Here is a 15,522-nt window from a genome sequence, read left to right as displayed (position 1 = left end):
GACAAATGGTTATTAAACCAGGCTGAATTCTCATCTCACCTTGTATTTGTCCAGTCTTGTAAATATGCAAATAAGAACATTCATCCAGTGTTTACAATATAAAATCCTGAAGTCTGACTAGTCAGGATTAAATAACAAACCTGGGATTGAGTTTAACGAAGCCTGGTTTTAATCTGAATGCTGGATGATGCTCTAGATGATCTGCTAATATACAATTCATGAAACAATGCATCTGTGAGTTTACTGCTGCATCATTTCCCTCATGTTGTTCCATTGTGTGATAATTACCATAAAGCAGATGTTTCAAATACAAAAATGGTGATACAGCAGGTGGGAGAGATCCGTAACTCTTCTGTGTGCTCATAGAGGATGTGCATGGAAACTGCAGTCATTAGTAGTGGACCATGTGAAAATCCAGCAGGCTGTGGAAAAAAGCCAGCGTTTAGACTGTAATGGACTGATTTAAAGTACTTAAATGACACCGGGTAGTGTCAAACACAGCCTATAATCTGCGCTAACACTGATGTTTGCTTAGCTGTCCATAGAGACATGTCTCTAAACCTGAGGATTATTCCTGTTTACGGTCTGAGGATGGCACATGGCTAAATGTCAGAACATCACAGACGTGAAGCTGTCTTGAGACGTAGTATATAAACATCACTTTTCCTGTCAGTGTAGCTGTTTTTTAATGCTTCTGTTTTTATATTGTCTGATGTCTTTCTCATTTTGAGGTTTGTCGATTTCTTGTTTTTTCACTCGTGTTGTGCATGTAATCTGCCTCCAGATGTCTGTCGAGGACCACATGTTTGAACCTCATTTGTTGCATTATTCGCAATGTTTTACCACAGTTGTTACGTATTTTTATAGACTTATTCGCCGATCTTGTTCGTATTGGGTGTGGGACATTCTTAATTCCTTTCTGAAACTTTGGGACCAAGTGGAAAGACAACGTAAAAAGAGAGAAAATGGTATATCAACAAAACTATTCACATTTACTTAAAGTAAAGTCTTATCGTCGTAGTGGAGAAACGTTTTAGATTTAATTTGTGACATTCCGATTTGATTGTTGTTGGTTATATTTGTAACAATAATATTTACAATCATCTATTCTTTGAAGTTGACCATGTTAGTAGCATTATTGCATTGATTTATTGTTATAGGTACATTTTTGTGTCATGTATTCCAGGACAGGTTTTTGTTGTCATGCTTTTGGGTTCTTAATTTGGTATAATTAGCAGTGTTTGCTAAGGAATGTGTCGTTGCAGTTTGATATTGTGATATATATACGCTGAAAGTACATCCCATATGACCTGATACCATCTGTTCTTCTGAGACACCTGCATTGAGTACATTTCCCAGTCTTCACATCTCTTTCTCTCTATCACAGATGAGACGTCTTTCGAAGCGGGAATCAAAGTCCAGATCCACACGCAGGATGAACCGCCTTTCATCGATCAGCTGGGATTTGGAGTGGCTCCAGGCTTCCAGACGTTCGTCTCCTGCCAAGAACAGCGGGTACCAAGGCATTGTTCTTTTTGTACATTTCTTAATGCTGGACTGCAATTGTGTCAGTCTGTTGGTTAACTGCTTGGTTTTGGTGTTTTGCAGCTGCTTTTGTTATGTATGTTTGTTTTTAATACTTTAATGTGGAGTATCACATTCCATTTGTGAAAGTTCTGATTGACACGGTGACATTATTTAAAGCCAATGAAGCACATTTTCAGACTTAATTCTCATATATATATATATATATATATATATATATATATATATATATATATGTATATATATATATATATGTATATATATGTATATGTGTATATATATATGTATATATACAGTATATGTATATATACAGTATATGTATATATATATATATATATATAGAGAGAGAGAGAGAGAGAGAGAGAGAGAGAGAGAGGGTATTCATAATGTGTATAATATATATATATAGTATAGTATTCATTAATCATGGTGTTAGTAGTTGCCTTTAATATTGATTTAAATTTCAATTCATTAACAGTATAACAGTAATTTTGGGAATAATGGGACTTTCACATTTTGCAAATGACAATGTGTGGTGAAAATGTGCTTAATTGCAAACAAAATATGTTGTGGGTTTTTTTTAGGAGCCCTTGGTACATACATATATGACAGGAACATAAAGATAGTTTAAATAAGACAGAGATCTGTGGCATCTGCCTGAAGGGAGAAGTGCAAATAGGTTGTGTCCGGGGTGAGAGGGGTCTGTGATGATGTTTCCTGACCGTTTCTTCACTCTGGACTCAAGTCCTGAAGACTGGACAGGTGCACACCAATTATCTTTTTGGCTGTCCTGACGGTCCGTTGGAGTCTCTTTAAATCAGATTTGCTTGCTGACCCAAATCAGACAGTTTTGGAAGAGCACAGAACCAACTCAATAACAGCGGGGTAAAACTGTCATAAAAAAACGAAGAAAAAAAAATTTCAGTTGATGAAGGAAGTTACCACAGTGTTGTTAATGTATAAATTGCTGAAAAAAAAGCTTTTCCAATATTCATAATATAAATTCGTTTGATTTTGGACTGAGATATGATGTGTACAGCTTTGTGAGATTCACTCGAGAATAAATATTAGTCTCCCACAACCATAAACATGATTTGATTTTTAAATTAGAGCGAATGGATGATACAGAGGTCGACCCTGCTGCCTGGAATAAATATTATTTATGTATAGGATTCTCAGAATCCATGTTTAATTTTCATGAAGGCCACATCATAAAATAAAAACACCAACTTTGTTTCAGTGAGAAAAGGAAACAGTCGAAATCAAGGTGCATGTGATCAATAAAGAGTCAAAGAGACGTATAGACAATCTGACTGGCTGAAGACAGACAGAAAGGTGGTTGATATGCAGACGGATCTCTTCTCTTGTAATTGGAGGTCAGTAAGTCTCCCAAGTGGATTGATTTCAGTTACATTTCCCCTCATTTATTTTCCTCTTACACAAAAAGATCAAGCCTGCGTCTCTAGATACATCACTAAGATTCAATGTCATTGGATTTACAGGATAAGCATCCATCTCTGTCAGTCACTCTGACAACTGTATTTACTAATGGATGCTACTCTCAGACTGTGCTGAAGACTGAGTAATGTATATATGTGGTTTACTGAAGTCAATTGGTAATGCCCGTCACCATACCAATAGCTACTGGGTCAAAAATGTGGTTTTGTTCAATTATTTTGTGTATCCACCACTCGATACTCAATGGGGAATTTGTATATCTCTGTGTCCACACAACAATGCTATTTTCTTAAAATAATTTCAGTGCTGTTTTTCAAACACACCTTTGAGTAAATTAGGCTTTTTATAGAATATCCCAGACTCATTAGACACTGGCATTTGCGTCACACAATTAATGTTGCATTATTAGCAATGTGACGTTAGCATGTTGCCAAGCTAACAAGGCAATATCTTAACAACATTCACAAATTTGGGGTAAAATTGCAGTTTGTAATAATTTTTAACTATTTTTAACTCCACTGAGCTGGTTGCAGTGCATTCTGGGATAGGATACATGCCATCACAAGGGGTCTTAGAGGCAGCATAAGAATGCCATCTGTTTTTCACAATAGTGTTCACTTTGAGGATCCTCTTATAATGCCTTCAAATGCTGCCTATAATGCCAGCTTAGGAAGTCAACATGTCAGATGCTGTCGGTGATGCTTGCATTGTTTTGAACCTGAAACATTCCTCTAAGGTTTCAAGTAGAATGTTTATAGATAGTGAATTTATATGCAGTAATGTTATGTAAAGCATTAGCGTGCTTTACCTTTAGTGTCTGGAGTTTGTGTGTGTGTGTTTGTTTTTAGCGGATATGTAGCATTTTGGCGGTGTACGTGTGTGCATTTCTCGAGCTGATAGTGAGGTGTCTCCAGGGGTTATAAAATTGTCCTAAACCTAGTGATATGCCAAATAGACTTTTTGCAAAGGCTGTTCCAAAACGTATGCAGAAACATTATGCAGCCTTTTAAGATTATTTGTTTGGTTGACTGCAGCATCACATGTATATAGAAGTCTGTTTCCACCACTGAATTAAAGATATAAAAAAAGGCGACTTATCTCACAATTCTGAATTTTTTCACAGAATTGTGAGTTCTAAAGTCAGAACTGTGCAATATAAACTCGCAATTGCGAGAGCATATCCCTCAAAATTGGACTTTAACTCGCAATTACGAGATTCCTTGCAATTCTGACTTCTTTTTTTTTATTGTGAGATTATATCTCACAATTGCGAGTTAAAGTCCCAATTTTATTTATTTTTTTATTTTTAGTTATTTCGTTTTTTTAGGGGGAGGGGGAACTGGTTCTCACAATTGCGAGTTTATATCACACAACTCTGTCTTTATGTTCTGAGTTTATATCTCACAATTGTCTTGCAATTTCGAGTTTATATCACACAATTCTGACTTTTTAACTCGCGATTGCAAGTTTATATCACGCAGTTATGTCTTTATATTCTGAGTTTTTATCTCACAACTGTCTAGCAATAACTAGTTTATTTCACGCAATTCTGAGAACATATCAGTTCCCTCCATACAATTGCGAGATTATATCACACAATTTTTACTTTTTATCTCGGAATTTGCGAGTTTCTATCATGCAATTCTGAGAAAAAAGTCACAATTGTGAGATAAGTTGCAATTACCTATCTTTTTTTTATTGGAGAAAATGGGCTTTCACACATTTATACTAAATAATGCACCTGCAAACTTCAGAGAAATGTCAACACCGCGCCATATAAATTAATATAATTTAATATTTCTAAATTATCAATAAAATGGTTACAACTGTGAATAGTTATGGTCATTATATCAGGATTGTTAAACTGTTAGCAACATGCTAATGTCAAACAAACTCTTTTGGAAGCCATTGTGATTTGAGTCTTTGCTGCATGCCATGCGTGGAGCGATATTTGTGTTGCTGTTTTGCATTTTGGATTGTAGTATAAATTGTATTTGTAATGGAATAACATGATTGAATAACCATGTCTTTCTGTCTTGTAGTTGACATATCTTCCTCCTCCATGGGGTGACTGTAAGGCTTCAGCAATGGACTCTGATTTTTTCAGCACATACAGTATCACTGCCTGCCGCATTGACTGTGAGACACGCTATCTGGTGGAGAATTGCAACTGCCGCATGGTGCACATGCCTGGTAATGTATAAGCAGAACCACATATATATGGTATGAGGATATCTGCAATGTCATAGAACTAGAATTATCTGTGTGATTCTCTTGTGAGCGTTAAAAGGTAAAGCACAAATATTTGTTTTATTCTGTAGCCTGATTTCTCAAACACCCTAGAATCTTAAACTTAGTAACTATAATGAAAGAAACTTGAGAGAATCTCATTTCCCACAAAGTCTTTTTTAGTGCCTCTACTAATTTAGTGCGGACTGGCCACCAGTCATTTAATGAATTATTAAATTAATTGCTCCTTCTTGTGGTGAATGAAATGCTTTCAAGCTGTAGCTTCTAAAGCCTGTGATTTTTAAACCCTCGCTGTGCTCCCGAAGCTGTGTAGCACGTTGTGTTGCTTCAATTCTATTTACCAGGTTTTGGCTTATTGAAAGTAAGAGGATTTTAACCTCAGCAAGTAGAAAACCACAATTTCATGCAGCCCTGTTAGGATCCAGCTCCCCGCTGAGTTCTGTGCATCAGTTTGAGACACGTCTCTGTTCATCTCTAAAGACTTTGTCATTAACTAGATCCAAACTGCGTCAAACAGGGATTTGCTGTATCTTCAGTTTCATCTACACTGGGTCAAAACTGGAACGCTGTGGTTATAATCAACAAAGCTATCGTTATAATCAACCGCAACTTCACAGACAGTAGCTTTGTAGTCCATGTTTTAGTATAACTAGAGATTTGTAGCCAACTTTATTGATTGATTTATTGACTTGTGGATAAGCAAACTAGTTTATTATTACAAGAACATTCTAGTTTGGTCACATCACTGGCTAATGTAGTCTAGACATGTTTTTCACTCAGCATCGATTGTACGTGCTCTTTCTCTCTCTCTGCAAGAGTCCTTAAAATATTTGAGGAAACTTCAAGTCCTGGATAAACAAAACTAATCAAAAGAAGAAATCAGATTTTTTAAGGAGACGTTCAGAGCTGATAACAGCTGCGTGACGGAAGACGACACAGTTTAATTAACAGACAGACAGAGTCTGTTTCATTTCACCTTTAGCTAGAACATTGTGTTCTTCTCTCTCTGCGGCACATCTTTTGTTCTTTATCCTCACGCTTTTCTTAAAGGCTGACTCACACAAAAACACATTCAGTTCTTATTTCACCCCAAAAGCAAATAATAAGAAAATGCATTATACATGAAGCAAATTAAGTCTATTTTGTATCGTAACTTATTTGCATTACAATTAAGCCTATTTCTCATCACTGTAATGAGTGTGGGCATTTTACTTCAGGGTTAGTTTGTAATTCTCATTATTCTTGATGTTTCTCATTAGATTCTCATTACTGTAATAAAGTCACAAAAATCCCAGTCGCTTTTTATTGACATCAGAATCAATTAGAGACAGCACAAATACTATTATAGTGTACATACTTCATAATTTAGATTTATTTATTTTTTAGGTGAGAAAACTAAGGAATTTATTTTTCTTGAGTATTATAAAACCTGTTTTAGACAAGTATTTATTTATTGCACTGAAATTTTTATGGCAATTGATTTGCCATACTGCCTAATTAGGTAGTTTAAATAAAAATGACAATAAATGAATTAATCACGGTGCCCAGACAAGATTATTTCCATGACCTTATTGCAATAATGGGAATCTGATAAACAAAATACCACCATTAAAAATAATAAGTGAAGTAACAAAGTAAAATGTCCACAGTCAATACAGTAATAGTGCTTTATTGTTATCAATTGCAAATCGTAAAAAAAAAAAAAAAAACACCTTAATGATCCTAAAATAAGTTTGGTTTTCTTAAAGCAAAATATGATTTATTTTGATTTTGAGATTAAAATGGCCTGGAATGAGATTAAAATTACAGTTGCAACTAAAATGATACTGAATGTAATCTGTTTCCTGGAGTCATCTTTGCTTATAGGTTGTGTTTCTCTGTCTTCAGGAGATGCTCCATATTGCACTCCAGAACAGTATAAGGAGTGTGCAGATCCCGCTCTAGGTGAGAATTTCACTGCCTCCATTAAGAGAGGCCAGTTCTCCTCTCCTCATTACTGATGTCTGAACCTGAGGCCATGATGGGACAGCTGGATTTATAACCCCTTCTAACCGCACCACCCACTTCCCCAAGCCTTTTTCTACTTCATCATCTGTCCTGTTGTTTTTCCAGCCAGGGTTTTTGAGGTTAAGAGAAACGTTCTGTCTTTTTCTCTTGCTCTAGATTTTCTGGTGGAGAGAGACAATGACTACTGCGTTTGCGAGACGCCCTGCAACATGACGCGCTATGGCAAAGAGCTGTCCTTCGTCAAAATCCCCAGCAAAGCCTCTGCCAAATACCTGGCCAAGAAGTTCAACAAGACGGAGCAGTACATCGCGTGAGTCTTGGGTTCAAGCCCAAATCCAAGAGTTTTGGCCATGACAAGACATTTGTCGATTTATATTTCTCTCACGTTGCACTAGATATCTCAGAAAACTCGGTACACCAAAACACTGAACAGTTTTGCTAAGCTGACATTGGGCAACTTTATATATACAGACACTTTAAATAAGAAATATTTACATAATTGAGAAAATTACTTGTTTTTAAAGAATATTTCTTGCAATTGTTTTTTTTCTGAGCATTTTTTTTAAGCACAACCTTCAGTAAATCGCAAAAAATTGCCAATTGAAAAAAAAAATTGACATTTATGGTTGTTATGCCCTAAGTGTTACACCCCACTTGTTTAATTGTCCAAATTGCCAGCTGTTAAGTGCCTCGTCAGTAATTAACCATGGTCTTTGTCTGCCCTCGTGCAAGATCCAGAGCACCAATCATCTGAACAGCTTATAGACCAGACAACAGACTGACAGACATGTAAAACATCACTGCTTTGACAAACACACTAAGAAATGTCAGGAAATGTCTCTAAATCTGCAGTCATCTGGAACAACATGAATCCTGAGTAAATTTGCAGAGAAAGGTCAAGAAAGTTGCTGCTCTTAGTTTGCTGTGTATTCTAAAGGCAGTTATACTAGTTTAGGTATACTTTAAAATGCTAAGATTTAAATATTTAATGTCAGCTTGTTATGAACTATTAAATGGTGTGTTATTCTAAATAAAAAAAAATGTTCCTAAATTATCAAAATAAAATTATTTCTTTTGAGCTGATGTGTTAAATATTACTTCAGTGAAATTTTGGTTGTGTCGTTCCATGTTGACTCATTAATTTGCAAAATTATTACGGCAGCCTCAATGCACAAAACAGTGACCAAAATCTCTTGAAACTATGTTCTTCTATTTGCAGGATCGAAATGGAGAATAACTATTATTTGCAGTATTTAGCATTTAGAAAATGAAAAGAGAAGTCAAGTGGAACCATTGTAATTATCTGCGGTGCTTTACATTCAGAACAGGAAAAGAGAAGTTACTGAAAACCCCAATTTAATCAGCTGAATGACTTGTGGTTTCGTTTTCTGCTTGTTCCCAAAAATGTTGATGACCATCCAGTGAAAATGCTCAGAATCAGATATCTACCATGGTTACTTCAATTTAGGAAATGAATCATACATGATCATAAATCTGCCATTATCTACTTGTCTTTGACAGTAATAGGGTTATGTATTAATTTAAAGCAGAGATGCTGATGTTTTGAACCCAGATGATGTAATGTCTGGGTTTGAAAGGAGGAAGGTAATGTTTTCTTTTTAATACTTGGTTTTAAAGTAGCACCTTATTACCATTCTTCGATAAACCTGCTGCAAAAAAACCATTAAAACTAACCGTTTAAGTGTTTTTGGCTTCTCTAGGTAGCTTTGAAGAGCTTGGGCAAACACTCATAAAATAACTGCAGCTGTCATCTGTACCTTAATTAAACATTTAATATGTATTCTGAGGGGATCAAAACATTTAAACTTTCACACCATCTGCAGTGAATGTTCTTAATAAAAACGAAATAATTTTTTTTAAGAAGTCGAGTAAGTATAGCAATATGATATAAAGTCTGAAGTGCCATTAATTGATGTGCAAAAACCTAACAGGTAGACTCAGAATCAGCTCCAGCTGAGTCTAAAAATGGCCTGAGGTCGCTGCTGGCTCGAGAGAATGAAATGCTGTGAAACTGACAGACTGTGGATCAATGCTTGGAAGATGGTTTGAAAGATTGGGAGGGTTGTGGAAGTAAATGCAGCTGGGCTGTCCTTACCTTTCCTTTGTGTTCTGCCCTTTAGAGAAAACATCCTGGTGCTGGACATCTTTTTTGAGGCCCTAAACTACGAGACCATCGAGCAGAAGAAAGCCTACGAGATAGCCGGCCTTCTTGGTGAGCTGCAGTTTCTTATATGTCAATAGATGGTGATTTGAAGCTTTGAAATGATTTTATCCTTTTATATTTCCAGGTGTTATTTCACAGTTTTTCACTTTTTAGAAAGTCTACCTACCAATAACTAACTTATAGTGGCTGTAAACTGAGAACATAAAGACCATAAAGTTGTTGAACATCAAATAAACAGCAGCTTGTCTTTTTACAATCCATATATGTTGCAAAGCTTGTTTGTTTGTTCATGTGGCTAAATACTGAACTAAACTGTTTCAGGTGACATTGGCGGACAGATGGGCCTGTTCATCGGTGCTAGTATCTTAACCATCCTGGAGCTCTTTGACTATCTGTATGAGGTAAGACCTCCATGACTCAAATCCAAACCTGCACCTGTTATTTCCTCTTTTCTCAATGTATTAAAGACCCTTCGGAAATAATTGCCTTGAAACTTGACAGCTGTGGAAATTTCTGTCACTCAGAATGGCACATTCTCCTTTCCCCTTTAATTGTGTTGAATATGACCTTCACAAAAGCAGTGCTCTCTTAGCTTTCTTCCACTTGAGATCCCTTTCCACACTCAGCATCTGAATGAACAGAGAGTAAAAATATCATTAGCTTTCAAGCCTTTGCTCAGGATGTGATTGCTTTCGAGATATCAATACCTTAAAGCGAAGGGTGGAATTATCTCTTGATTGGGAAAATTGTCATCGGCTATGATGATAGGCAATCCAGCAGGCAGGCAAGCAGAACAGTGCAGAAGTAGACTACTAGAATCTTGTTCAAAGCAAGTCGAGGACTCTGTGTTGTTGTCAGATGCAGTGCTTCGAGCATTATGAAGAAATAGTTTTGGTATGCATGCAGATACTCTGTCATTAGCATCTTAATCAACTCAACGTTTGCTAAGAATATTGTCCTCCAAACTTGACTGATAACCATTGGTCTCATCTGCAAAAGTATTACACACTTGGGTGGGCGAAGCATTGCAGCAATATTCCCCCTTTTGAAAATTTTCAGTTTAAATCTTTAAATGTATGTTTTTTTTTGTATTTTGACCATCTATGGCCATTTTAGATGGCAGTGTTGATTTTAAAATGTTGAATATATAGAAAAATATCTCTGGTGCCGTGAGTCATAAATCATCACAATACTCATGGTTCTGCTTAATGTTATGTTGGCAGCTAGATCTTTGCCAAACACCCAATACTGCAATGCATCAAGACATATGACTTTAAAAACCGGGAGGCGGTGCCAGGAGAGCTATTTTTCATGCCTGTTCTCTCAGATGCTCCTTGGGTTATCTCTGTATGGCAGTGATTGATAACACATCACATGATCTTTTACACAAAGTGCTGACTTGCAACTCTGCACAACAGACTCACATGAGCCTTTGGAAAACAAAAGCACAAGCATTCAAGGTGTTCCTGCTGAAAGATAAAAGAGACAAATATTGAAATGTAAAAGGGATATTTCATCCAAGAATGCAAAATCTGTCATAACTGACTTACCTTAATGTCGTTTTAAACATAAATGATGTTCTTTTTTGCAGTAAAATGCAAAAGGAGAAGTTTAGCAGACTGTTCATACTGCTTTATAAAAACATTTTCTGCATTCTTGACAGAATAATTGTATTTATCTCATCATTCTCAATAAAGAAATGTGGGAAGTTTTGGGGGCCTTCATCAGAAAGACAGAGAAAAATATATATATACCCCACCCAATATTTTTATTTTATTCTGACCAAAATCACACATTACATAGTAATTCATGATTTTCAATTTGTATGTGAAGTACAGACCTTTTAGGAGTACTTAACAGTAGTGGCCAAGGTCTGGGCAAGCAGTCTTATGAAGCAGTATGACTTTGTGAGTTTTTCATGAGGCTGAGACATTTAAGTAATTTTTTGTGATTTATATTCCCAGAATAATGATTTCATTTGGGGGTTCTTTACCCAAAACCATTCTTGTGGAAAATATAAATAAATCTAGCAATGCACCAATTTTGATAAGTTGAAACTCCACGCGAAAAGTCCCTAGAGTCAGATTCAGACTCAACGCCAGGCTCTGAGTAACGCCTGTGACATTAGGACACAGATGGGAGACAGGGTGTCAGATATGGCAGGTGGAGCTGGAATCATTTGCAGGAAATGAGACACAAATACTGTCAGTTCCAGGACTTGTGTTTGTGTAATCTGGCTGGTTTAAACTGACTTCTGGTACATGACAGCCAAAAGCCAATAACAAACAATACATCATCAATCCATCATGTTGTTCTGTGTGACAGGAGGCCCTCATGGAAAGTGGGGGGGGGAATGCCCCAGTTACGAGTTCAAATCTGTTACTACACATCGTTTCTGTCAGTCTCTAGTAAAGCAGCGTTTAGAGACTAGACCATTTTCAGTTCCTGGAAATTTCTTAATGTGTGCTTTATTTGGGGACAAAATATTCAAATAGGACTTGGCTAGTCTTACATCTAAAAAAAACCCAAGTTTTCAGTTCCATGCATCCATTTCTGCCATTCTAATCCAAATTTGCATTTTTAAGTTTTTGTTTCATGCTTTTTTGATTTATCCACGATCAGACGTTCAAGTAAAATTATAAATTGGTTAAAATTTAATTGCTCTCCACATGAGCATCTATAGCAGATATCATAGCGTGAACTGCACAGCAAGTTTTAGCTGTGGGTTTGTTTTCTCTCTTCAAAGGTGATCAAGTTCAAACTGTGTCGCTGTGCCAAGAAGAAACACCAGCGGAGCAGCAACAACGATCGAGGAGCCGTTCTCAGCCTGGATGACGTGAAGCGTCACGTCAGTAACTATCACACCAGTATAAGTTGGCCAATAAACTCATACTTACAGACAGTAAAGACTATGTCCAGAATATTATACTGTTATATTACTCATACTACTGTATGTCTGCAGTATTCAGTATGTTTACTGTGGACAGGATGCAGTTTTTTTAACCAGAAGACCAACGATATTAAATGCCTGTACAACCCATAACACTGCATGAGGTGCTGTTCCATTGCCAGAAATAGTAGTTATATCAATTGTGTTTTTTTTTTTTTTTTGCATAATCTTATATTTTTTTTTTATTAAAATGACAAAAGTTCAGCCATTTTTACACAATTGTATTTTCAGAGATGGCAACTGGATGCCTCTTACTGAAATTCACATGTACACAATCAGGTCATGTTTGAAATGATTTTTGCATCTTACCGTGTAATGTTTCACATGCTACGTATTGCCTAATTGAAGGAAGTATTCAGTTTACACTGTGCAGTTTCTAAATATCTATCTTTACTCTCAGGCTCCCTGTGACAACCTTCATACCCCGTCAACCTACCCAGCCAACATGCTACCTCACCATCCTGGCCAAGGCAACTTCGAAGACTTCACCTGTTGAGCGTAAAGTAAGAGCCTGACAGAAAACAACCAAAGCTGACCACATCAGTACGGACTCCTTTCACAACCGGACAGTACAGTATAAACCTTCTGGATCTGCGACACACTAGAAAACCACCATGTCTTGAGATATATCCAGGCGTCTGAGGAATGGTGCCGATCAACAAAGTTTATTTTCACTAAAATGTTCCATGGAAAACTTTTGATGTTTTTTGAACATTTCAAGGAAATACTGCCTCAAAAACAAAACTCCTTGAAGTCTAAGAATTTACACATTAGGTGACTTGGACATCGAATAGCTTTCTGCAGCTGGACCCTGATGCCTTTTGTGTACATAGTGATGGCTCTTAACTGTCTTAAGACCAGTGGCTTACGTAGGTCAGTAGATATAGCGCTTATTCTCTGTATGTAGCCTCATTTGTCCATTGATCTGCTGGATCGATTCAGCCTCAGTGTATCTCACGAGAATGTAACTTTCTGAAGAAGGTGGCCATTACAAGCATTAAAAGGGGGATTATGGGACGCTGGATGGTTCAGATCCCATATGACATTGTGTTACAGGTCTCATCTTGTAAATGCATGCTGGTCATCTTGTGCATGTTTTTAGTTTTATTTAGATTTCATTATTTCCATCGCCAAGTTAGCCTCAATTATATACAATTGTTGGAAGATGGTGTAAAGTTTGTTTTCATGTGTATTAGGGCTGGGCGATATATCGAATATTAGCGATACTATCGGAATAATTTTGACGACGATGTACAATTTGAATATATCGGGAATATCGAATATTTCAAATTCAAGCATACTTTCCCAAAAGAACCCGCCGAATGTCCAAAAAAGGAACCTGTAACTGCTGACTGCTCTACGCCCCTCTACTACGAGAGCTGTAATGATAGCGGTTGCCAGATAACAAGAGTTTAAATCTCCCAATCAGAGCTCCACTGTTACAAGGATACATTTTTTTCCCCGGTGTTTGCTTATTTTAAGCTATCTGGCAACCATGCGCACGTGCTCACTCCTCATTGCGGAAGAGCCGCTGACGATAATCTGAAAACACTAACAAGCTGGAATTGAGCGATCTAATGAAAGCGTCGTTCAGCCGGTCTGTGTTCTGTCGTGAGATCTCAACTGTATTGTTTGCATTTGTGATCGCAAAATAAATGCACTTACTCGACCGCTGATGTTTGAATAGAGAAACATAGGCTATGGCCATTTGGAATTACTATTGGGGAATTTCACTGATATGTTTACCAGTTTCCATAATATAGACAGAGAGAATGCAAAAGTCTTTGGTATTCATTTATATATATTTATATATAAGAAATAGCTATGTGCTTCAGCAACTAGCTCCCCATCTAAGAGGGTTTTTAGTGTCAGTAGGAACATAGTTTCATGCCACAGAGCTTCTCTTAAAACCACAGACAGTTGACAGACTTGTGTTCTTGGCTTAAAAACTTGTTAAAAAATTAAAATAAAATACTTATCCCAGTTGCATAGTTTAAATTGTGAATTGCATGCACTAAAAAGTTGACAGAATGCACTTTCTGTAACTGTTACTTAATTTGCACTGCTTCAGTTACATATAGGCCTACATGTATTCATTAATAAAAAGCAGTAAGTGATCTCTTGGTCTAGATTTTTTAACTGCTTAAATTAGCTGTTTAATCTAAATGTTTTTTTTTTTATGGGCAAAAGAAAATCATGTTTTATTTTTTATTATTTAAATGCAAACATATCGAGATATATATCGAATATCGTAAAAAATTTGACAATATCGAGATATCATTTTTTTTTTGTATATCGCCCAGCCCTAATGTGTATATGCGTGCGTGTGCAGGTTTTACTGTTTTTGTGTGGATAACATTTCTCAGTGACCCCAGAATAATAGTAGGCTGATGAAACTAGTCAGAACATCTCTTCAAGTATACAACGGTTCAAAAATAATCAATGTTTAAATTCATATCTAAAAATGGCAAAATGTAGGATTAGTCTGTTGCATAATTAGTAGGAATGGAACGGTACACAGATGTCACGGTTCGGTATGTACCTCGGCTCTGGGGTCATGGTTCGATACCATTTCGGTACAACAGGAGGGGGAAAAAAAAATCTAGTATGCTCGGTTTCTTTTCATTTATTTTGAACAGACAGTAGTACAAATTAAAAAAAATTCCACCTAGATGTGAAAATGCTAAATATTATTATTGTTATAAATGTAAAAGATCTGCAGTACACAAGGAATAGTATACAAGGAACAAATATATTGAATATATATTCTATTTAGTTTACAGATAAACAAGGGGGAAAAAAACAGTGCGGCACGCAATGTATCCTATATATGCTGAGCTTCGGTTCATTTCATAATTTGTTCACAGAAAGGAAACTCATATGGCAGAAAGCCATATCCTATTTGTTTTCTTTATTTTACAAAAGCACAATGTTTTGTTTTCATTGTGAGTGTACACAAATAAAAGCAGACCTTTATACAGTGATGCAGTATTATTAAGACAATACGTGTTTAAAGTTGATTCCGCTGGAATGAGGAAACAGGAATGAAGTGATCATGCTGACACACACACACACACACAAAATCAGTTCCAGCATTGCTAACTTGACAGTGCAGTTGGTACTTTAT

The 15,522-nt window shown here is 36.4% G+C and overlaps 1 protein-coding gene across 4 annotated transcripts in view; it reads left to right on the top strand.

Moving 5' to 3' along the window:
• Positions 1-13,582, top strand: part of LOC132131480 (acid-sensing ion channel 1B) — a 149,777-nt gene extending 136,195 nt beyond the window's left edge. For all 4 annotated transcript variants that reach the window (XM_059543521.1, XM_059543522.1, XM_059543519.1 and 1 more), the window contains 8 exons: positions 1,388-1,515; positions 5,046-5,196; positions 7,141-7,197; positions 7,417-7,570; positions 9,402-9,493; positions 9,767-9,846; positions 12,192-12,293; positions 12,796-13,582. In XM_059543521.1, coding sequence (XP_059399504.1) covers positions 1,388-1,515; positions 5,046-5,196; positions 7,141-7,197; positions 7,417-7,570; positions 9,402-9,493; positions 9,767-9,846; positions 12,192-12,293; positions 12,796-12,891 — 860 coding nt within the window. In that variant the 3' untranslated portion in view covers positions 12,892-13,582. The remainder of the gene's footprint in view (positions 1-1,387; positions 1,516-5,045; positions 5,197-7,140; positions 7,198-7,416; positions 7,571-9,401; positions 9,494-9,766; positions 9,847-12,191; positions 12,294-12,795) is intronic.
• Positions 13,583-15,522: the final 1,940 nt, after the last annotated feature.

Source organism: Carassius carassius, chromosome 48 (assembly GCF_963082965.1).
Source record: "Carassius carassius chromosome 48, fCarCar2.1, whole genome shotgun sequence".
In the NCBI taxonomy this organism is placed as follows: domain Eukaryota; kingdom Metazoa; phylum Chordata; class Actinopteri; order Cypriniformes; family Cyprinidae; genus Carassius; species Carassius carassius.
The sequence above is the reverse complement of the archived record's forward strand: the minus strand, read 5'-3'. Positions and strand labels throughout refer to the sequence as shown.